This window comes from Peromyscus maniculatus, chromosome 9, assembly GCF_049852395.1.
Source record: "Peromyscus maniculatus bairdii isolate BWxNUB_F1_BW_parent chromosome 9, HU_Pman_BW_mat_3.1, whole genome shotgun sequence".
Lineage (NCBI taxonomy): Eukaryota > Metazoa > Chordata > Mammalia > Rodentia > Cricetidae > Peromyscus > Peromyscus maniculatus.
Window position 1 is genome coordinate 76,014,713 of NC_134860.1, and position 24,801 is coordinate 76,039,513.

General features: G+C 41.1%; 1 protein-coding gene across 10 annotated transcripts in view; it reads left to right on the forward strand.

The window, feature by feature from the left end:
• Epsti1 (epithelial stromal interaction 1) overlaps positions 1-24,801 on the forward strand; it is a 103,371-nt gene that overhangs the window by 34,744 nt on the left and 43,826 nt on the right. For all 10 annotated transcript variants that reach the window (XM_042285224.2, XM_076545413.1, XM_076545415.1 and 7 more), the window contains exon 6: positions 2,878-2,951. In XM_042285224.2, the coding sequence (XP_042141158.1) occupies positions 2,878-2,951 (74 nt within the window). The remainder of the gene's footprint in view (positions 1-2,877; positions 2,952-24,801) is intronic.

The window sequence follows — 24,801 nt, forward strand, 5'->3', positions numbered from 1 at the left end:
AATTTCTCCCAAGGAGGGCATGATGGTGCGTCCCAGTTCTTGGGAAGTAAAGTGAGGAAGACCAGGAAGTTTGAAGCCAATTCAGGCACAGGAGACCAGGGCCCAAGAAAGATAACAGCATTTCTTTCTTTCTTTCTTTTTTTTTTTTTTTTTTTTTTTTTTTTTTGGTTTTTCGAGACAGGGTTTCTCTGTGTAGCTTTGCGCTTTTCCTGGAGCTCACTTGGTAGCCCAGGCTGGCCTCGAACTCACAGAGATCCGCCTGGCTCTGCCTCCCGAGTGCTGGGATTAAAGGCGTGCGCCACCAACGCCCGGCCAGCATTTCTTTATGGATGTATTTTAAATTAGCCAGCATCTCCCTGTTAAACATCAAGTTTTATGCTACTGTAAATTACAGCTGTATAATGTATGGATTTAAAAACATCCCTCCTAAGTGCTCAGGGACACAACCTCTAGATTCCACACACTTCTGAAAAGCCAAAGTGCTCCCCTCAGAAAGTTGATGGCAGCTATCACATGGAGGCAGAGGCAGGAGGATTACAAGTCTGCATCCCAACCTCTCCAAAGCAACCAGGCGAGAAGTGCAAGTGAGCTGGGAACAGAGGGGCAGCTGTGAGTGTAAATGGCTGCAAGAAAGGCGGAGTTAAAATATGGCTGAGGGATGGAGATGGGGTGAAATCTGTGATTTCAGGGCTGTTTTTAAGCCTACAAATCTATGCTTTAGCATATAATACCTGTGATAAGCCCTTTTGTGCCATCTTTTACTCACCTAAATTACTACCCAGTTTCTATGTATTTGCTTTTATACATTTAGTGACATCCACAGTTCTTGCAAGTGGAATGTTTTGTGGGGTGCGGGATTCTATAGCAAGTGAAACAAAAAGTTGAAGTCTCAAAACAGCAACAGACCAAATCAAATCAACAAATGAAAACTAAATCTCCAAACCTCCATACTTCAAATGTCTGTGGATCTCCTTCTGAAGTTGTTATTATTACTTCACTTCTGAGCCTCTCTCTTGGCATGTTTAACATAATTTCTTCATTTCTCTCTTGTCTATATCTTTTACAGGACAGGTACTTCTCTGTTCATATAATAAATATAGTATAATATATTGTATCATAATATATGTGTATAATAGGGCATTGGATAAATGTTTGTTGAATACATGTGATTCAGTGATATTATTCAGGTCTCTTAGCCAGTGGTAGTGTCCTGGCTGAGTTTCCTTCTGCATTTTTATTTGTACACATACATTTGGGTGAGCTGACTAAACCTAAGTATTTGGACTGATACAGAAATCTCTTCCTATGTTGGTAGACATTGGATTCAAATCCTCAAATGTTCCTCCATTTTACAAAATACTTGTTCATTGCTTTTTTGCTGAGGGATTGATTAATAGACCTTCCCTGGGTAAATTGGGCTAATGTGTATCATTATGAGTCAGAATCTATCAGGGAAGAGAGTAAAGCTGGTTTTCTCAATTACTGACCTCCATGAAGGAAGCGTGCTTTTGTTTCTAGATGCTGGTGTGACTTTCTCCGCGTTCTCTAAGGAGATTCCTGACCTTGGTTTAATCAATACGTCCTGTTTACATTCTGCTCGCTTGCAGACCTCCATCCATTGGTGCCTCCACCTCAGGGATGTGGAGAGATCATCACAATCCAGCCTGTTTGGGCTCACTAGTCAGTACTTTATCTAGACGCATTACCTATTTGGGGTTAAATTCTTCTTTCATTTCCTTCCTGGGATTCTGTTTCATTAACAGTTTGCTGCTGCATAACTGCTTCCTGGATTCTAGAGTACTTTCTATAGGTTTTGTTTCCTTTTTTTTTTAAAAAAAAAAAACATGGAAAACATCTATTTTGCCTGTCAAAATGGGAAAGCTCAGTGTACTTTAAGACTTTTATGAAATGAATATGAATAGCTTCCCATCTTTGAGTGATGGAGCCAGATCCCAATCAGAACTTAAAAGCGATGATTCCTATAACTCTCTTTCATAGCTCTTCCTCTGGGAAAATCCATTTTTTTTTTTTGTTACTGTTGTTGTTTATTTAAACCCAGCTGCTTTCTGGCATTCCTTTGGACTTGCTGAAAACTTCTTTTCTCCTGTGTTGTAGAACGTGTTTCCACTCCTTATTAAATTTAATCTTTGTCTTGAGAATGTTATCTATTTTTCTTTGGCATGTTAAAAAATGACCATAGTGTCAGAGTGAGCAAAAAGCAAGTGGGTTTGGTGGTTATTTAAATCAGGTTCAAATGTGCCAGAGCCATGGTGACAGCAATATCAATATGAAGTCACATGTCTGAAGGCGCTCTAGACAACTAATTAAAAAATAGAACTCTTTCTAGTCAAGTGGATAGCTTTTTTCAGACATAGGCTACTCCATTTCTCCACAGCTTTAAGTGTCTAAGTCACAAGGGAGTTGGATTGGGTTATTGAGAGTCTTTTCCTGAATATTTTGGTAGAATGTGTGACACACACACACACACACACACACACACACACACACACACACACACACACACACTTTGAATGAACTATTTAATTGTGCATTATTTAACATGTTTGGTGGGGAATTTCTTGTTTCCATCAGAATATTTCACAAACTCACTTCCATAAAAATGGATGTTGCTATCATTTGAACTGAAATAAAAATGTGAAATTTTGATTCTGCAGTTTATCCAGTCAGGTTGGGAGGGGGAGCTTTGGGAACATCTTGGGGCCTCCATCATAGTGCTTGTGGGTTATGAGAGGGGAGACTATCTTGGAATTTCTGGGACCATGGCAACTCAGGGATTTGGGGTTTGAGATAACTTAAACATCGTGATTCTTCCTAAATCTTCCATAACAGATCACATTTTGATATTTTAAATTTCAGAGTAACAAACTAGAGGAGAAAAGGCAACTTCAAGAAAGCCTCAGAAGAGACGCATTCCGAGAGCATCACCAACAGTAAGTTTGTGCTCTCGGAACTTTGTTTCTTTATAGGATTATTGTTCAGGTTCCGGGCTCTGGAAAAGGATAACTTTTCAAACATGGGGAGTTATATTGTGGGCACTATATTAATCATGGAATTAGAGATTGGGACACTCATACTCATCAAAGCGTTCTCTAGCAGTCAAATGATAAGCAGTATTCCGACTCAATTTGAGGAATTTGTCCCTGTAAATAAGTTAGATTCCAGGGTACTTCTGATTATACTGATCTCCAGAGCATTGTGTAAGGAGGGTGGTGTTTGAGGTGAAATATCTGCAATATCCAAGTGAGGTCTAAACTAAGTAGTATTATTTTGTGTGGTGAGGGCTGTTTTACTTTTTTTTTTTTCTTTTGATTTTTCCAGACAGGGTTTCTCTGCATATACCTGGCTGCTCTGGATATCACTCTAGACCAGGCTGGCCTCAGACTCCCAAGTGCTGGGATTAATGGCATGTGCTACCGCACTGAATCCGTTGTATTTTTTCTTGCCAAGAGTTGAGATATTATTTATTAATTATCAATGGTTATAAACCAAGGTAATTTTTCTAGTGTGATTCCTGAATAATATTATTTAATATGCTAATACTATACTTGGATAATGCAGAAAATCTGTTACATCCTTTAAAGAAACCACAGCCGCATGAATAGAAAAGGAGTTCCCACCCGGGTGCATTTCTCCTTACCAAGTTAAGGTCAGAGCTGGGGAGGTTGAAGGATCTGCCTTCAGCCAGTTGAGACAGGGCAAGACAGGAGAAATTCTTGGAGTTTCCAAAGGTTGGAGGCTGTTCTACACAGCCTCCTGTCTTTTCAAAGTCCCCCAGCACCTTGAGTTTGTGTTTTACTAAATGCTAAAGATCAGTCACCCTTTAATGTAAAGAAGAGAAGGAGGCCCTTGCTCCCAGCCACCGCACACACGATCGGCCGAGCTGAATTCAATTACATGCACATTTCACTCAGGCTCTTTCTCCTGCTTATCACGCAAGTCCGGGTTAGCCAGGAAAAAAGGAAAGTTGGCTAGAAAAAACGAGAAGTATCTCAAATTGATTTTTAAAGCCTATTGAGAAACACAAGAAGTATAGATGTGTCAGGGTTTTTTTTTTTTTTCCTTTTAAGAACATTGTGTTCAGAATTACTTTTTAAATTAAGGAGACCAATAGCTGAAGAATCGAATGACCATTATATAGCTGGAAATGTGAGAGGAACTTCTTAGAAAAGGTGGATCCTCTATAGAAAGGTCTTTATCGCTTTTTCTTAGAACCGGTTTAGAGTGGGAGAAAACGCCTAGCAAAGCCGTTAGAGTCCTAGCAGCGCAAAAATTTCACCAAACCGCTCCCGGGCCCTCGGCCTCCCACGCCCGAATGAGATTCTCTTGAAGCTGTCAGGCGAAGGAACACAAAACAGAAACCAAATAAGCAGTTCTTTCAAACGAGTCGATACCTTGCCAGTGTCAGCATGCCGTGCTGGGTGGTGCGAACGGCAGACCAGGAACAATGTGTTTTTGCCGTTGAGAAGGGCAGTCCTGGACTTGAGCAGACTGTAAACCCAGCCGCTGGAGGAACGGGGAGAAGGTGCACCATGGCCACCCTAGGTACCCCAGAGCATCGGACCGTGCTCTTTCTTCACACCTTGTTCCCGACTCTGTTCATTTGCTTCTGATTATTTTTAGTGTTGTCAATTATTTAGCTAACAGGCAGAAAACTAGGCTTTTATTGACAACCAAAGGCACTCTCCTGAGTATAATAATGAAGGCAGTTTATTGAATGCCTGTGAGGTTGCTTTCTAATTGTACGCATTAATCTGCCCATGCAAGCTGGCTGAAAATACACAAGCAGATTGCACATGCAGATGGAGCACGCAGGATGGATTTTATGAAAAGACCTCCACAATGCACTTCTGGAGCACTGTCTTTTCCTTAAAAATCGAATGGCTGTGACTATTGCCATTGGCAGCTGAGAGCAGACCCGATTAATGACGCATTAAGTTTGCCACTCTGGCTGGGGACGTTCTCCAATTTCACAACTCAGAATTAGTTCTAGGATTCTCGGACCTGAAAGCAGAGAGTAGAGATGGGCCTTTAACCTTGGCATAATTTTCACCATGACTTTTAGTCTCTACTTACTGCCTATAAAAATTCAAATGTGCTTTTTTGGGTGTGGGGTGGTGGTGGTGGTGGTGGTGGTGGTGGTGGTGGTGGTGGTGGTGGTGGTGGTGGTGGTGGTGGGTACTTTCCTATGGGCTGATAGTACAGAAGGATGCCCAGCTCTGAAATGACAGTGAAGGAGCCTCCATTTTTAATATCAAAGAGAGATTGTTATTATTTACAACACTGAGTAAAATAAATGTCAATATTTTAATTTTTTCAGATTTCCTTTCCTTTCTCTTTTAAAAAATGTTTTATTCATTTTTTGAGAATTTCACATAATTATTTTGATCATATTCAACCCAACTCCTCCCCTTAACTCCGCCCATCTTGCTACCCACTCCCCAACTTTTTGTCCTTTTTCTTAGTCTAATAATCCACTGACTCCAGTATATTTTAAATTTTAATGGTAATTTATCCTAGGAGTGTTGTCATTTTTATAATTATGTCTTTTTATCTTTTTAATTGTGTGGTTTTTGGATGAATTTTAGTATGGATTGAGGTGTAGTCTTTTTTGGTATTTTGTTGTTTGGTTTTTGAGACAGGGTCTCACCATGTAGCCCTGGCTGTCCTGGAACTTGCTGAGTAGATTAGGCTGGCCTTGAACTCACCAAGAGCTGCCTGTCTCTGGCCTCCCTGAGTGCTGGGATTGAAGGTGTGTGCCACCATACCTAGCTTGGTTTTGAGCCTATTGAGGAATGATAGTGAAGGCCAGATAGGGCCAGACAATTTGCTTTCTGGTAGTAGGAAAAATAGTATTCTCTGAAGATTTTTCTGGGAGCATATGAACTGGCATGTTTTAGATGCTTAAAATTATAATTCATCTCTAGTGATTATTTACTGTAAGATGATGTGTTTATGTCACCTAAGAAGTACGAAGTGCTGGGCTCTTTCAGATTGAAGCAAGACACTGCTATGTAGTTGAGAAATGGGACGTCAGGCTCTGTGATAGATACCGAGTCTTGAAAAACAAGTTTAATCTTTGGGTTAAATTTACTAGAGGTACATCACACCCCCCACCCCCAAACCCGCCCGCTTTACAGATACAGTCTTGGGTAGCTGAAATTTTCCAAAGTGACAGAGATAGTAAGTAATTCAGCCAAATTTAGGCCCCAAATTTTGGGAGATTTTGAAAAATAGATAATCTGAGGGCACAGGGCACCTTGAAGGTCGGGAATAGCAGGGCTGGTGGTGTGACGTGACAGCATGGATTCTTGAGGTGAGACTGTCGGAGAGGGCACAGCAGCTCTTTTCACTGAGTTCTACATTTGGTCTAGGGTGGGCAAAAGAAAGGCTGGAAAAAAAATTAGTGTTCTCTCCAGTCATCAAATACGGGCAAGACCCCCACTCCCCGGGTCCAACCCTGATTAATCCTGTGGCTGATCTCAGGTTAGAGGGGATGAGTGTCATGATCTATCTGCGGTGTGCTCTTCTTTCAAGGTACAGTCTCCAGAACTGTTCAACAGGACCGAGAGGTTCAATTATTTAAAGTTTATTCATTTACTAGTGTATATGGTGTGTGTGTGTGTGTGTGTGTGTGTGTGTGTGTGTGTGCATGCGTGCACACGTGCATGCGTGTGCATGTCCAGTGTACCTGTGGAGGTCAGAGAACAACTTTCAGATGTAAGCTTTCTCCGTCTACTCTGGGATCCTGGGATCCAGCTCAGGTTATCAGGTTTGTGAGGCAAAGCACTTTTTTTGGCCACTACGCCATCTTGCTAGCCTGAGGATTTCAGCTCTTAAAACTGTGGTTGGAAAACCTTTTGGAACCAAGCCCATTTCCCAAAAGAACCTTACTCCTAAACTGCATGCACCTCCCCACAGCTCTGCCCTGGGACTGTAATATCAGGAAGTTTTACTCATCCCACCGTCGGACCCATGCATCTCTTTTATTTCCACTCAAATAGTTATGTGTGCTAAGTTCCTCAGAGGCACATCTGCATCTCTTTCAGCTTCCCAGAGCTGTGAAGCCAGACAGGTCTGCTGAATGCGCATACTTTGGCCCCAAGTTTACCTTCTAATCTGCTCGCAAAACTTCTAATGCCCTTCATGGGAACTTCTGAAAGACACTTAAGGGCTACAGTGTTCCCTTGTCCATGTGGTAGGCTTTGATCCAACCCTTGAGTTTTATAATTTAGGTAAGGTGACTGGAAAGTCATCCTGTTCCTAACTTTCTAGCATATGCTAATGAAGTGAACTCAGAGATATAAAATCCCTGAGTCTATTTTGTTTCGAATGAAAGTGAACAGCTTATGAAAGATCCGGTCTGAGGGAAGTCCTTACTGATGAGTGTTAAGGCATGCTGTTGAGGGGAAGGGCACATCAGATTTCTACCCTGCAGCTAGCAGGGCCTCTGTCACCCATGTCCTTTGGTTCTCTCATCTTGGCACTTATCACATGCCTGTTTCTTCTGTGTTCCCTGGTGACCCTAGGGACTCCTGCAACATCTTTTCCAACTATCTCTTCTCTTGATTTTCTCAAATTCGGGGTCACACTTAGTTTTTCAATTTGTAAATTACATTGCTTTATTATTGTGTTTATGTGTATTGTGTAGGCACACACGTGTGGAGAAGCCAGAGAGAGTTGGTCCTCTCCACAATTTGTGTCCCAGGGATTAAGCTCAGGTGGTAAGACCTGGCACCCTTACCTGCTGAACCATCTCACACCCCCCCCCCAATTTAGTTTTTAAAAAACATAGATTGGGTCACATTATGCCCTATTCCAAAAGATTTTATTTCTCATTCCTGTTGCCTAAAAATAAACTCTAGTCTCTGTAGTTGAACTTGAGGGTTCTATGAGGTGCCTTAGTAAGATATCAGAAGGAACTTACAGGATTTGGGTCTATGCCAGGTGAAAGGTCTGAGGAAGCAGGGCTTTGCCCTGAGTTTTCTGGTATCAGGAATCAGGTTGTTACATGGCTGTCTTATCCCTTTTAAAAATCAGTCATGGGTGAAGACCAGAGCAAGTCCATACTGCCACTGACAAAGCAGTGACAGTCATTCCTTATAACCAGGATTTTGAGGTGTTTGGTCATTGTTATGGTTTGTAGAAGGCTTGTATGCTTTTTCGGTGTTCATACATTGTGGTGGGTTGAAAGAAAATGATTCCCGTGGGCTCACAGGGAGGGAGTGACACTATCAGGAGGTGTGGCCTTGTTGCAGTAGGTGTGGCCTTGTTAGAGGAAGTGTGTCACTAGGGGATGGGCTCTGAGGTTTCAGAAGCTCTAGCATCTCCCTCTCTTCCTGCTGCCTGCGGATCCAGATGTGGAGCTCTCGGCTCCTCTCCAGCACCATGTCTGCTTATGTGCAGCCATGCTTCCCACCGTGCTGACAACGGACTAAACCTCTGAACTGTTAAATCAGCCCCAATGAAATGTCTTCCTTTGTAAGAGTTGCTGCAGTCATGGGGTCTCTTCATAGCAACAGAAACCCTAAGACAGACATGTTGCCGAGTGACTTTATACTTTATATCACAGTCATACAACAACCTCTTCCGGTGTTAATATTACACGGAATTGTTTACTTTCCACAGGAGAACACCAAAGCCTAGACATCAGTACTAGGTTCATTTTCATTTTTCTCTGTAACCAAAAAAAAAAAAAAAACTTTTTTGATCAGAGTCTTATTGTAGAACAGTCTAACTTAATTCTCTTCATCGCTGGAGCCTACCATTAGTGTCTCCCTCCTGGGAGGGAAGAGTATTTGGGCCTTGACTTCCTTAGTCCAAATTGTAACGACTTTCCTCCAGCTGGAGAATGTTTTAGAGCCTCTTTGGGACTCTATTCCCTCAAGTACACCATGGAATGAATGCTGCTGATAGCTGCTACTCATAGGAAGACTGATGAATACAGTGCACAGAAGATGCTAACGTATGTATATAGTGCTCAAGGCAACATGCTGGGCCCAGTAGACGGGCACAGCCAGGAGGAAGGAAGACAGAGTAGCGGAGCTCAACCTTGGCTATGGTGGTAATCTAATTGTACTGAAATGTGATTTTGAATGTATGTTAATAAATAAAATTGCCCGGGGGTCAGAGCTATTAGAGCCATAGCAAGAGTGTGGCGGTGGTGGCACACGCCTTTAATCCCATAGATCTCTGTGTGTTCAGGGATACAGTCAGCATTGGAGACATATGCCTTTAAGACCTAGGGGGCTGTACATTCAGACAGTGATGAGGCAGTCACGTGTTTGGGTTTACAACCAATGAGAAGGCAGAACAAAATACTATAAATAGACAAACAGACAGGAAATAGGTCTCTTTTCGGGAAGCTGGGACACCACAGGTGGAAGGGTGAGATTTTAGCTCTGAGCTCTGACCTCTCGGCTTTCTCTTTTACATTGTTTCTGGGTTTCTTACTTAATAAGACGGTTGGTTACATCTATACTTGGCCCTAGGGCTAGACCCTGGGAACCACTTTTTGAATCCAGGAGATTCACAAAGGCAGCCCTGGGGCCAAAGCCTGGCCCTGGTGAACACAGCACACCTTGGGGAAGGTATGTCCATCCTGGAGAAAAGTTCTCCACAGCCAACTTTATCACTTCCATGTGGTTCTGAAAGTCTCTCTGGAGGAAAAAAGAAAAAAAAAAACAAAACAACACAAGAAAAGGGACTCTAGACAAATAAATAATGAAACAAAGAAGGAGGAAGATTGAAATGGCAGAAAAATGTCAAAGAAAATGAGATTTATGGTTCAAATATGTAACTGGCCTCCTTTTCCCTCCTTTCCCCATTTTCTTCCCCTCCTGTAGCTAGAGTTTTCCTGCCCGGTCCACAGTCAGGACAAATCTCTCTCACCCGCCAGTCCTGCAGCCGCTCAGACCCAACCAAGTAAACACAGAGACTTATATTGCTTAAAAACTGTATGGCCGTGGCAGGCTTCTTGCTAACTGTTCTTATAGCTTAATTTAACCCATTTCTATTAATCTATAAATTGCTGGGTGGCTTACCGGTATCTTACATCTCGCTTTTCATGGCAGCGTCACTCTGACTCAGCCTTCCATTTCCCAGAATTCTCCTCTCTCCTGTCCCACCTATACTTCCTGCCTGGCTACTGGCCAATCAGTGTTTTATTTATTAACCAATCAGAGCAACACATTTAGCATACAGAACGCCCCACAGCACACCCCTCCCCTCCTTTCCTTCCCTGAGCAAAACCAGGATGAGGTCAAGAGCACGGAGGACTGTTGCACTAGAAGAGAGAGACACGAGCTCAAGAGAAGGGTCTGAGCTGCACTAAGTGTGGTCCCCTTTGGTGCAAGCACAAAGGCTTGTGAGCTCCTGGTGCCAACTGAAAAACTGGCGTGCACGCGTTTAGTTGTGCACACTAATCCACTATACAAATAGGAAATATAACAACAGGGGGAAATGTGACACATGACAATTTGGTCATTACAACGAAAAGCAGAAAAATGTTGAATTTTTATGGTAAAATATAAGAAAGTAAAATATTAAGTCTAACAAGCTAGTGCTTCCAAAAGGTATATAAATCATGTTTATTTATTTTTAAAAATCCTCTTGGGTAGCATAAAAATAAATATCTAACTCTGTGTTATTATGAGTAACAGCTATAAAAGAGTTAAAATCAAAAGCGTGGAAAATATATCCATAAATGCCAGCAAAAGAAAGCAGATGTAGCAATATTAATATGAGACAAATTGAATTCTAGGTGAAAAGTGTTCAATATTTTATGAAGATAAATACATAATCCCAAAGAAAATGAAACATAAATCTTCAGTAACATAGATTTGAAATGTATGTAGGACACAAAAATTAGACAAAATACTATTATATAGTTTCTAATATAGCATATGGATTTGCTGAAATTTTCTTTTATTTAGGTAAATCTCCATAGAAATGAATCAATCAAATAAGCCAAAAGAGTGACATAAAGAATAAAGACATTGAATAATAATTACTCCATATGATTTTATAGACATGGTGATAAAAGCACTGTACCCAGTATATGAGAACACATTCCTTGTGAACATTGTGTTAACTTCTATAGCATTGACCATGGCCAAAACCTCAGAGACTGTTGGTATATTCCAAATGTCTCTCCAAATCCTGGATAACCCTAACTCTTGAAAAATATAGTAAAACTAGAAATTGTGCAGTAAGACATTTTAAAGTCACAAAAATTTAAGTGCTCCCTTTTACTCTTTTTTCCTAGTTTTAAGACGAAGTTGCTATGTAGCCTAGGCTGATCTAGAACTCAATCCCTCTGCTTTAGTCTTATGAGTGTTGGGGTTTTGAGTATGAGCCACTATGAAGAGCTTAAATATCCTTTTAAATGACTAATGTGGAAAAGTAGAAATTAGTTTGTGATAAAAGAATAAGAATTTTAAAACTCTGATAGGTATAGCTACATGTTCATAGTTTTGTAACCAATAGATAATTAGATCCATTAAATGCTACAGAAGATCCACGAGGAAATCCACAGTCATATGAGAATTCAGTACTTAAGACTTTAGCTATCTATGAAGCAAGTGTTTCTTAAAATCAGGATCAAACAGATGGATGATTTGACAAATTGTATTGAACAAATACAGTTAGAATATAATGGTATTTTATAATTTTAAGGTTTATTCCTTTTAAAATATTATAGAAATCCCAGAAGCAGTGAAGAAAATAAAAAGACCTAAGGACATAATGCTTTTAACTTTATAATAGAAGGCATAGTGAACAAAACTACATGTAAATGGTGGTCTAAGAGAAAACGTTGCCTAAAATATAATGGGATAAAGACCTAATTCACAAAGGATTTTTCCACAATATGATAAGCCAACTCTAGGAAAACTGACAAAGTACTTGAATATGCAATTAAGAGGGAAATATTCAGAGAAACATAAATACAAATTTTATGACTTCAATGAAAAGTATCAATGTATTGATAATCACTAGCATTTGGAAACATGCTTTCATTGATTGATAAGGAGTACCTAGTATGTTAGTATGTGTTCAGGACTGCACTAGGTTCTGTATGTGTTGTGTGAGCAAATGAATGTGATTCCATGACTAAATATGGAAATTCAGATGATGCTGCCAAAGGCATACATAGTTGGTGGTCATTTCCTTACAGGAGCACAAGTTAGAGAGATGTACAATGACCAAGAGAAGTGGGACCCAGAGGAGTAAATCTCCTCAGTGTGATCAGGAACTCCTGACTCACTGAGAAGTTGACATTCGAACTGAGGGCACATGGAAATTTGTGAGCAACTATGTAGGACATGTAGATTTAGAAATTGTGATGTTACTATAAACCATGCAAATGGATAAAAATCACTTAAGAGAGATTATAGATTTGAGAGATGAGTCATGACCAAGGGTGGAGGAGCTCTGTCATTTAGAGTTTAGATTGATGTGTAAGAATATCTGAGAAGAATGGTTGGGTCATGGAAATGAAGGGACACACATTTCCACAAGGATAGAACTGTCAGTTCTCCATTGCTGCTCAGAGGGGAAGTCAAGGCCCTGCCTCACCAGCAACTAAGGAGGAAAATGTTTGGCTCAGGGATCATCATACAGTGTGATTCAATCAACCAAAAAGAAGCTGGCTTATTAAGAGTTTCAGTGAGGGGCTGGAGAGATGGCTCAGAGGTTAAGAGCACCAGCTGCTCTTCCAGAGGTTCTGAGTTCAATTCCCAGCAACCACATGGTGGCTCACAACCATCTGTAATGAGATCTGGTGCCCTCTTCTAGCCTGCGAGGATACATGTAGACAGAACACTGTATACATGATAAATAAATATATAAATATTAAAAAAAAGAGTTTCAGTGAAACTTGGAGAAGGGGTTGTGAATTCAATGAGATGGGCAGTAGCTAGACAGATCAAGTGGGCCATAAAGAAGCCAGATTTGTATCTAGTTCCATGGGAAAACCACCAGAATCATCATCATCATCATCATCATCATCATCATCATCATCATCATCATCTCCAACTCCTCTTCCCCTACCTCTCTTTCTCTCTTTGTCCCTCTACTTTTTCATTTTAAAGAAGTAACCACTCAGGTAGCTGTACTGAGACTGTATCTAAGGAGATGAGAGGGAAATAGAGACATATGAATGACATTATGTAGTAGTTTAGGTGGGAGTTTACAGTGGCTTTACTTAGGGTGATTTTCAGGCAGAGAACAGAACAAATACCTATTGTTTGGAAAATCTGTATGGAACATGAGTAGGATATGCTGGTGTATAGGAGTGGGGAGAAGGAAGAATCAAAGATGTGCTGTATTGGATGAGTGGTGGTAGCATTCACTGAGATGGGGACCATTAGGTATGAATCAAAGTTTCAGGAAAAAATACCAAAGTTTAATTTTTAAAGTGCTAAGCTTGAGATACCTGGGAGATGTGAAATGAACAGTTGCACATATCAGTTTGTGAGTAAATATGTGGGATGTATAAGTTTAGAAATTACTAGCATATTGTATAAATATAAGCCATGAAATGCATGATATCACTTACGATAAACTGCATTTGAGCAGAATCCCAGGGCCAACTATACAGGAGCTAAACTCATTTAGAGTTCAGGTGGATGCAGAAGTCCATCTGAGAGGCAGAGTATGGAGTGTGGGGTCTTGGGAATCAAGAGGGCTAGACAGTTCTGCGAGGAGGGATTTGTTAATTCTCCATTGCTGCTGAAACGCTGAGCGAGAGGAAGCCAGTGTTATGACTAAGAGGAAATCACTTCTGATCCTGACAGGAACTAAAGATTTGGATGAGAGTGGGGATGGAGCCTGATTGGGATAGATGCAAGACTAAAGGGAGATGGAAGTAGAGATGCCCAACTCTTGAGTAATTTGAGAAAGAGAACCAAAAAATGCTGTAACAGGAGGAGGTTGTGGGACCAAGGGAGAGTTCCTAAAGTGTCTACACTTGTGTGAAGATACAACAAAGTTCACCAGAAGAGAGAGAGGACAGAAGGGAAATGAAAGGAATAAAGTTCTTAAGGTCTAAAGGGTAGGTTAATGACAATGTAAATCAAGGGTTTAACCAATGGCTAGAAAGAGGCAGTATATGTACACACTAATGTTGATGCACATATGAGTTTGGTCTTCCTCTCTATTCACTTCTCCTTCCTACTTCTAACCCCAAACCCCTGGCATGTTCCTTCCCTCAGGTCTTACTCAGGACCCCTGCTAGAGACTCAGGGGGTACAGGTGTTTGACTTGATCTGGGTCTGGCAGGTTTTTTCAGACAAAATGATGGAAGGAAAGAGAGGAAGAAATAAGTTAAAAGCAATTGTGAGGATATTTATTTTTTTTAAAACAAAATTGGTTGTGATATTAAAAGCTATATAAAAAGTGAAGATAAGTGGAAGCTGATGGTCAGAAAGGAGTTGGGGAATGGTGACGATGATTTAGACATCCCAAGAGAATGGATACTTACTGTAGGGAGAGTGTTTGAAGGAAGATCATGGCATGATAGAGATTGTATCTAAGAATGAAATTGACTGCATGGTAGTTTGCAAAGAAGACACTTGTCAGTGGCACTAATGTCTAGCCTGTGAAACTATGTTGTTTAGGTCTGAAATGTTCTTTCAAAGCTCTTGTGATAAGGTTTGGTTTTTACTACAGTGACATTCGGAGCTGGGGCTTTGTTGGAGTGGTTGAATTGTGAGAATTCAGAGCCAACTGATGGTGCCATCATTTGATAGGCTATTAGGAGGTGATAGAAACTTACAAATTAGGACCTAAGGTGAAGCCCATCTCATTAGTCTTTTCTCTCCCTCATGACTGCCAACTGCCATTAGACAAGCAACTTTATTCTGCTATGCCCTCCCCATCAGATGTCCTGTCTTGACTATGATGGGACAAAGTGATCATGGATAGAAACTTCTGAAACATTAGCCAGGATAATCTTTTCTCCTTAACATGGATTTTCTCATGTATTTTTGTCATGGCAACAGAAAGCTGACTAGTATACTTTATGTGGTTGACATAAAGTAGAAAAAAGCTTTTAGAGATGAGAAAGTTGAGAAATAGAGGTAGGGTGTGGCAGAATACAGATCTAACTCAGATGAGTGTAATGGATGGAAAGAGGGGGAAAAGCAGGATAAAATTCTTTACAGAGAGAAAGTAGGGTATCTGTGTTGATGATAGCAGTTGACACAGGGAATGTCTTGGTTACTTTTTCTGTTGCTGTGGTAAAATAGCTTGATAAAAGGAACTTAAAGGAGGAAGAGTTTATTTTGACTAAAAGTCAATGTTACTGTCTTCTATGGTGGGTGAATCACAGCACTTGACACTCCGTAGTCAAGGAGCAGAGGGCAATGAATGCTTATGCTCAACTCACTTTCTCCTCTTTATACAGTCTGTCATCCCAGCCCAGGGAATGGCACCATTTGCAGTGAGTAGGTCTTTTCCCCTCAACTAACCCAATCAAGATAATCTTTAACATGCCCAGTGGCCTGTCTCCCAGGTCATTCTAGACCTCATTAAGTTGACCATTGTGCTTAACCATTGAGGGAGGAAGGACAAAATGTTCCACAAATAAGAAATGTTTGACAAGAAAGCTGACTGGCAAAGAGAATGATATAGTCTTACTTTTACAGGTATTACAGAAGCAGATGTTTTTATAAATAGTGAGGCAGAAGCAATGATCTACCAGCAGCATGGGGAGCAGCGAAGATGCATGGCCCACTTTCAGGCACTGAGGGACATGTGCATAAGAAATGAAATAGCTCCATTTAGGGGGTACAATGGTTAAGACTGTCGACTCAATAGATTCTAGACTCAATAAGGAGGAGCCTCTTGGCATGTTGGTAAGAGATCACCTAGATTAGGTTAGTTGATATAGGCAGCACCATTGCGTGGGCTGAGAGTCCTGATGGCTTCATAAAGAGTGGAAAACACCATCCCTTCTTCTCTGCTTACTAAACGTGGGTGCAGAGTTAGCTATCAGCTGTGTCGAGATCTTAACACCATGATGGACTATACCTTCAAACTGTGAGCCCAAACCCTCTTCCTTCTTTAAGCTGCTTTTGTCTGGTATTTTGTCCCATCAATGATAATGGACGGGACCTCCGAAACTGTGAGCAAGCCTCCAGGTAAGTGCTTTCTTTGATAAGAGTTGCCTTGGTCATGGTGTCTCTTCACAGCAGTAGAACACTGACTAAAACAGACGTTGATGTTGTGCCCAGATCTTAACCCCCAGAGAGACCACCAAGGATGAGCATACCAGAATGCAAAAGCAAGGTTTATCTGTTACAAGTCATGACAGGGAACTCAACTCAAGCCATCTCAAGTGAGGCAGAGAAGAGTTCCTCTTTCTTGGGGAAGTTAGTTTTTATAGGCAAAACCCATAAAATTTCTTAGAGGGGAGGGGGTTAGTACAGGTCCATCCTTGATTGGTCCAGTTTTTCCCAGGCCTGGACTTTATCTTATTCTAGCTTATCTGTTTGCCCTGTCAGGAGTTTTACAACTCATCTCCGGGGTCTGGTCATGTTATCTCCGGAGAGGGGCATCTCATGGTTAATTGGTTACCATCAGACATCCTGACTCTGTTCTTTTGTTCCTGGGGCTGGCGCCATCATTTCTTGGGACTTGAAACTGGCCTGGGTCTATCTATATTGAGATATCTTTGTCTAAGGCCCCCTTTTTGAGACAATAGAGTGAGGGTCTTGTTGTGCCTAGATCACATCCCCAAAGCCAGCACTATACCACTGGAGACTTTAGGTACAGAATGCAAAAGTAAGGTGTTTTCTAAGTTTACAAGCCTCCAGGGAGGCTCTTCCAAATCTCTCACTCACAGCAGGGAGGTTGGAAGGAGCGCTCCCCTTTCTTTGTGAGACTAGTTCTTAAAGGCACAGACCGTATAATTCATTTTAGCCCGCCTCCCTTTTTTAGTCTTTTGGTCGAATATCCTGACTCTGTTTTCCAAAGTCCCTGTAGCAGATACAGCCACCTGGGGAAAAGGGGTCTAAGTTCTTATCTACACTTAGGAATCCTGGTTTAAGCTTCTCTTTGTCTGTAGGGGATAGAGTGGGAGGTTTTACTGAGGTATCACAGTTGGTACCAGGAGTGGGGTATTGCCGTGACAAGCCTAACCATGCTGTTGGTTGGCAGATTGCGAACTTTAGGACCTTGGATTAGGAAAGCAGTTGGGTGCTTTAAGCAGGGATTAATGGACAATACTAGTAGAAGCATGGCAGACAATGCTGACAGTAATGTAGAATGTGGTGGCTCTATTCAAGAAGTTTCAGAGAGGAAGAATATTAGTAAGTGGCCTAAAGACCATTCTTGTGATATTTTGGCAAAGAATGGGCTGCTTTTTGCCATTGTCCTAAACATCTGCCTGAGGCTAAATTGAAGAGTTTTAGATTAATGGCATTGGCAGAGATTTCAAGACAGCATAGGATCGACTGTGTCACATGGGTGTCAGTAATTAGTCTTATGCAGATCTATAATGAGAAGGAGCAAGCTGGACAAAGAGAATTGTAAAATGTACAGTGTGAGGAGAAAAGGAGCACCAGGAAGTGTAAAGTAGCTAAGTCTAGGGCTCAGGGAGATAATGCTAAATGGAATAAAGGGAGTGGTGACCGCAGGGCAAGACCTCACCCTGCTAAGCTTCTAATTTCTGAAAAGGAATTAAAGAAAGCTTAAACAGTGGAGGAAACCATCAACAACAGGAAATTGATGCAGATGTAATCAGAAAAGGGGGCCAGGTTCCAGCCCCATCAAGCAGGAGAACCTGGCAGCTTCAGTCACATGATTTGATTCTATCATTAGGGTCAAGAATACAAGAAAGGGTTTGTGAAAGCCTCTGATGCCAGGCATGGGTCAGGGGTGTCCCTGCATGGAGGCCCAGAGAGGCCATTGCATGAAACTGTAAAGGTGAAGCCAGAATTGATTGAAGACCCCAAATTGTTGGAGATGACAGAGTCATGGGATACCTGCCAAGGAAAGCTGCAGGCTGGGTGTGGAATCAGCACAAGAGAGATAAGTGTATTGTAGTTAACAAAGCTGAAAGGAGTTGGAGATCTGAAGACAGCTTTGGCATCAGACATAGAGATGCAGAACTTGGAGTTTGCCCTGTGGTGGTATTGTGCTCCCCAAAATATTGTGCAGTCTAATAAATTTATCTGGGGCCAGAGAACAGAACAGTCACAATATTAAACATAGAGGTTAGGCAGTGGTAGCACATGCCTTTAATCCTAGCATTCCAGAGGCAGAGATCCACCTGGTACTCTGCGAGTTCAAGGCCACACTGGAAACAGCCAGACATGGTAACAAGAGCCTTTAATCCCAGGAAGTGATGGCAGGAAGCAGAAAGGTATAAAAGGTGTGAAAACCAGGAACTAGAGCCTGGTTAAGCTTTTAGGCTTTTGAGCAGCAGCTCAGCTGAGATCCATTTGGATGAGGACTCAGAAGCTTCCAGTGTGAGGAAACAGGATCAGCTGAGGAACTGGCGAGGTGAGGAAGCTGTGGTTTGTTCTGCTTCTCTGATCTTCCAGCATTCACCCTGGCTTCAGGTTTGATGTTATTAATAAGACCTGTTAAGATTTGTGCTACATTGCTCTATTGGTTTTGTTCTTGCTTTGGTTCGGTATTTCCTCACTATGCTCCTCTTCCTCCCTTTTGGAATGGTAATTATATTCTGTGCCTGTGTTTGTTGGAAACATGTGATTTGCTTTTTTTTTTTTTATTTTTTCAGGGTTTAGAGTTAAGAGATTGCTTCCAGTCTTAGAACTTTGGACTTTTGAAGTTGGACCGAATGTGTTTTTGCATTAATGTATGGTGGCAGGCCTGTGGAGGCCAGGGAGTGGGATATGGTAGCTTGAATAAGGATAGCTTCCTTAGGCTCGTGTATTTGAACGCTTCATCACCATTGAGTGGAACTCTTCCATAGGATTAGAAGGATTTGGCGGAAGTGTTTCCCTGAGTCGGGGCGGGGGGGGGGGGGGAGGATGCTTTGATGTTTCAAAAGACGATGATGCCCGATCCAGCCTCTTGCTTCCCCTCCCCCAACTATCTTTGCCTGCAGATCAAAATGTAGCTCTCAAACTGCCCCATTGCCTGTGTGCCACCACGCTCCCCGCCATGGTGATGATGGACTAAACTTCTGAAACTGTAAGCCAGCCCCAACTACACGCTTTCTTTTATAAGAGTTGTGGTCATGGCATGTCTTCACAGCAGCAGAACATTGACAGTAGCTAATTCAGAAGTTGGGGGAAACACCTTTCATGTAGAGTTAAGTTTCAAACAATGCATTAAAAAAAGGCCTTCCCCCTCTTTGTTTGGCAATCATTTTCACCTTAAAGACAAGATATAAAAATAGTATTATTGCCATTAACACCTTCATCTAAGAGAATTTAATAGCTTATGCAGCTGTGGTATAATTATCAACATCAGGCAATTAGCATTGGTGCAGTACTATATATGTACAACACTTTTTAAAAGTTCACCATTTTTTTCCTCCAAGTCCTCTTTCTATTTCAGGATCTGATTTAAGGCATAGAAAACATCTAGTCATCATGACTCCTTAGTTTTCTTCTATCTGAGGTGTGACCTCATTTGAACAGCTTTCCATTTGGATCAGGCTGCCCTTTCTCCTGATTTGACTGAAGATACACATTTTAATAAGCAACACTGTAGAAATGATGCCACTCACTCTCGGTGCATCCTATCAGAAGGTGCATGAGGCTTGTGTCCTTTTCACTTGTAATGTGACTGCGGCTGTTTAGTTAAGGTTCTCTGCACTGTGAAGGTACTGTTTCCACGTGTGATTTAGGTGCCTTCACTGAGATCTGTTAGATGATACGAGTGTTCTGTTAGCCCCAACTCTTGCTCAGAGGGTTTATTAACCCCATGTGGAGCATGTAAGGAAAATTTTATCTTTTACTTTGGTATTTACCTAGTAATCATTTCATATTTGAGGGAAATTTTTTAAAATTGGGACTATCTGGTACATGTGTGGTGTATGTCATGTGTATGTGTGGAGGCCTGAGGAAGATGCTATTACTCTTGAAGGGGTAATAATAATAATATTACTAGTATTATTATTAACCTTCTGATACAAGGTTACAGGTATAAGGTTATTGGACTTCAGTTGAAGATCTTTTGTTTTCATGGCAGAAAGTTCAGAAGGCTGAATGGAGGAGGAACAGATATCCAGAGAATTATAGGATTGAAAAATTGAGTGGTAATGAATGATGGGGGGGGGTATTAGTTTTCTATTATCATAATAAAATGATTGAGATACTAAAATTAAAAGTATAAAAAATTCTTTGGCTCACAGTTTTGGAGAGTACAGTCCATAATTAATTGCTTTGGCTGCTCTGGGCCTGTGGCAATATACCATACCCAGATGGAAGTACATGGTGGTATAAAACTCAATCTCTTGGCAGAGCAAGAAAAGGGAGAAGAAAACACTGGAGTCCCATGATCACCTTCAAGGGCACATCCTCAAAGACCCAAAGCCCTACCTGTCAATAACATCTCCCTGGGGACCAAGCTTCTATCAGCCTTTGGGGAAAGTTTTCAATCTCAACTTTGTAACTGGGAAAGTCTAGGTTATTTGAAGGTGCCTAGGATAAGAAATATATAAGACAGAAGATTGATACTCAGTGGAAGGAAGTTGTTTCAAATTGCTCATTTCAGTACACATAGTTTTAGGGGTGATCTTTATTTACATACAGCATCTTGGCACCATTATGCATGTCTATATGAACATATACTAGGAAATAATTAATTTGTAAGTATATATCTTAGTGCAGTGTTATGCATACATAGATGGTCACTAGAGTAACAAATATTCATCAGTAAAAATGTGGTAGGACTGTCTTTAGCTGGTAACAGATTAAGTCAGATGTGTAAGAATTAATAGGGACGAGATCCAAAAGATGATATTAATTGAAAAAAGTAAGAATAACATAGAGTATCACAGTATTCCATATAGGGGAAAATATTCCTGTTTAGGGAGTAAAAAAGTTATGGTGAAAAAAAAAATCCTAAATCGATAATTTAGAAGAGTATGCTTTCCATGCGGAGTGATAAGAGCTGGTATGTGACTATGCAGTTCACGTTTGTCCTCCAGCGGTGGGAAACTCAGGCAAATGGAGCCTCTACCATGCTTAGCAAGCATCTTCCAAGCCTTTGAGTGCCACCATCAGACAGGAGGAAAGAGTCCTCAGAATCATGCCAGGAGCTATAAACGCGCCACTCCAAGCCTGGCCCATCCATCTGCTCTCATTTCTCAGCCCAGAGCTCAGACACAGTGGTGTCTAGTTGCGCGGGAGCAAGGACATGTCATCTCCTCTATGCCAAGGCATGGAGAAACTCACTTGAGAAGAGCTGGCCTTTCTGCTTTCTCCTAAGCACTTACCATCCCCTGAAGGAAACCACTCCTCACCCGAGTAGCTTCCTAAGCAAATGTTTATCAATTTGTAGGAAATTGCCCAGAAAGATACATATGGAATGATTCGTGCTGAGTAAAATATTACATAGGACATCATTATTTTATTCCTTAAACTTTTCTATTTCTATTTTCGATTCCTTTTTATTTTATTCATACGTTACTTTTATGATGAAAAATAAAGCATTAAGAAACCGTTAAATAAGTATAAATAATTATTTTAAATACATGATTAATTTAGCAAAATTTATCTTTCCCAACATTTCTAGATCATTTCTTTGTGATCTCGTAAATGGGACTTATGTATCTATTATAGCCTAGTTTCTCCTGGATTTTTATTACATAGGCTTTGCTAGTATCAGAAGATGCATGACTATCTTTTGTTCACACCCAGTTATGGGAAATGGGCTCATGTGAAATAAGGCTTCCAAAGTACACAGTGGTGTACACATTGCCTGTGTGAATGGAAAAGCGATTGCTCACTCACCCAGACTTCACAGTACCAAAGTTAGGTTTGTGAACCTGTTGGAAAGTAGGGAAGAATGTCCTGCTAACACTTGCACAGACAGTTTCTAAGATACACCAATGTTTTATTTCCAAATGTGTTCTATAACATGAATTATTCATAAGTCAAAATCATATGGATCTAGGATAATTATGTATATTAACTATCCATCTGCAGGACTGTGGTAGCTCTTAAGATCATGGTGGGGGTGGGTGCTTTTAAGACGCAGATTTCTGGATTCTATTCCAGACATGCTGGGATGTCTGAGGCCTGAGCCCAGCGGTCCCTAAGATGCTCCATTGACAAGTCTCAGGTTTGCAGTCCCAGGTGGGGAGGGTCTTCCAACGGGCATTTGGAGAGTTATTGTCCTAGGAAGCTATGATGGAATTTCTCTTCTCAGTGCAACCAAAGCGCCTATGCCTTTTCTCTGTTTGATAAACCACTAAAGCTGTGTTCATTTTAAAGGGAAACGAAATACTATAGAGACTGTCACAATGCTATCATTCTCTACCTTTTCCCTGTAGTCATCCTGTCCGGATGTGGTAAGTATCCTTCCCCTCGAACTAGAGACACACCTGTAGGTGAACAAATTGTGTTTATTGTTGAAGCAAAGCAAAACAAATGCTATAGAGAATAGTGAAGAATGAGGAGGGAAAACCATCGGAAAGAGGCAAGTATAGGATTTGGACTTCGGTTAGGTAATCAGGAGAAGAGTCTAAGTTGGCAGAGGGTGGTGTAAGGGCACAGGAGCAGTTTGTGATTGGGTGTCTTGATAAATTGTCAGCAGCGTAGGGGTGACATCACAACCGGAGGAAGGAGCTGTGCCTGGAAAAGGAGCAGGAGTCTTTCACTGAGTTGGGGGGAGATGTGGGTAATTTGTGGGTTACATCAGATGCAGATGCAGATGCTCAACACAGAACACATCTTTGTGTGGCTGGATCACTCCACGATAACTGTTAGGTGAGAACGTCAGATCAGCTCTCAGATACGAGAGCCATTCAAAAGGATTCGTGATGTAAATTAACTCATTTCCTTCTTACTTCCAGTTCCTTCCACCCTTCCCCTCATGTTTTTCTCCTCTCTTTTCTCTTCCTTCCTGGTCTGGGATACTTACAAATGATGCTGGATTCTGTGTCCTTTCTCACTTCTCCTTAGTTGTCAAGAGTCCCCTTAGTATTAAACATCTAGACATTGCACATGTTTTCGGCTCCACCAGGTGTTGTCAAATTTCTTTCCCGGGTGACCAATTTGCTTTCCTATCAGCAATTCGTAAGAGAAGTTCTGCCAGATTTTCTCCTTAGCATGGGGCCATTTTCCACACGTAAAAGTATTTTTTTGGCTTGTGTGGTAGTGTCTTGTTTTAATTTTCCTATTCTCAATTGTTACTGAGATGGAACATCTGTGCACGTGCATATTCCTCCATAGGAACAGTCGGAGTGTCCTGGCTGAAAGTATGGCCTCTGCAGTTGGGATGTCTGCGTCTGAGTCCTGGTTCTGATATTTGCTGATTGTGTGGCCTTGAGCTAGTTGCTTCTGTGAACTGATAAAATCTTTGCAAGGTTGTCAAGAAGTTGTAGATGTAAGGGTCTCTCAACAGGGCTTGACACACGTGATATTATATTTATAAACCCTAAACCATTGTTGCCATTTGTGTTATTAATTGTGTTTCTTTTTCAGTGAAGTGTACATTTTTATCTCTTACCCACTCGTAGCTTGGGCTCTTTGTCTTTTTGAAATTTGATTTATCAGTGTTCTTCATGCATTTTGCACAATAACTCTTTTATTATCTTCCTTTGGTCATAAATATTTTCTGTGGTTTTCCTTTTTATTTTATATGTAGTGTTTGCTTTTCATGTATTAACACAAATACACAGAGCCGAAAGTGTAAATAAAAATGATACACCTTAGTATTTGGCATAAATATGATATATGGTATGGTGTCTCTTAGCTGGCAGATATAAAGCAGTATGTTGGCCTTTCTCTCTTATATTCTTTTTAGCCTAAGGATAAAGAGCCTATAGTTACGACATAACTGTATTGTCAACAACACAAACATGATCAGGCAGAGGCAATGATTCAGCCATGGCAAAGAGTCCTTAGGACCACATCTGGCTTGCAGAGGGCTTCGTTTTGTTTTGCTGGCTTCATTGTTTGCTTGGGGCCAGCAGGGTAAGCCTGCAAAGTTTTCAAACTTTTTAAATTAATTGCCAAATTATTTCACATCAAGAATTTCAGCCATCTTGGTTACAACAGTAAAACCTGGGCCATTTGCCATTGCTGGCTTGCTACCCATCGGCAATGCTGGTCTGCCACTAAGTAGCAACTGACCCCCTTGCATGGGAAATAATTTTCTAGTTTGTCACCCACCCCCCCACTCCACCCCAACATGATCAGTGTTCTCCCTGTCTTTGACTCCATTGGCAGATACCACTTACTGCTTTATCTAATCCCATGTTTTCTTTACTCACGTACATTGCCTGTCTGGACGCACAGGCAACTGAGTCTGTGTGTTAGCTAAAAGAAGGAAAGATCAGGTAAAACTGCCCCCTCCCAACAGCGCTAGAACCACTGGGGGTGGGGTGGGGACCAGTCATCATTTATAGTTTTCAGTGAAGATGACTTCATAATTACAATGATAATTTAAACATAATATAAAGCTGGTAGTTTAACTCTTTTATGCCATATACTCGGGTGTTCCCTAGGGCAACATAAATACCCATCAGTGAGAATGTTAAGTGCATTCTGTAAAATAGGACCCTCTCCTATTTTACATTATTGATTTCAAAAAGTCAGGCTGTGCGATGTCATTGGCCTCTGCCTATTCCGGGCA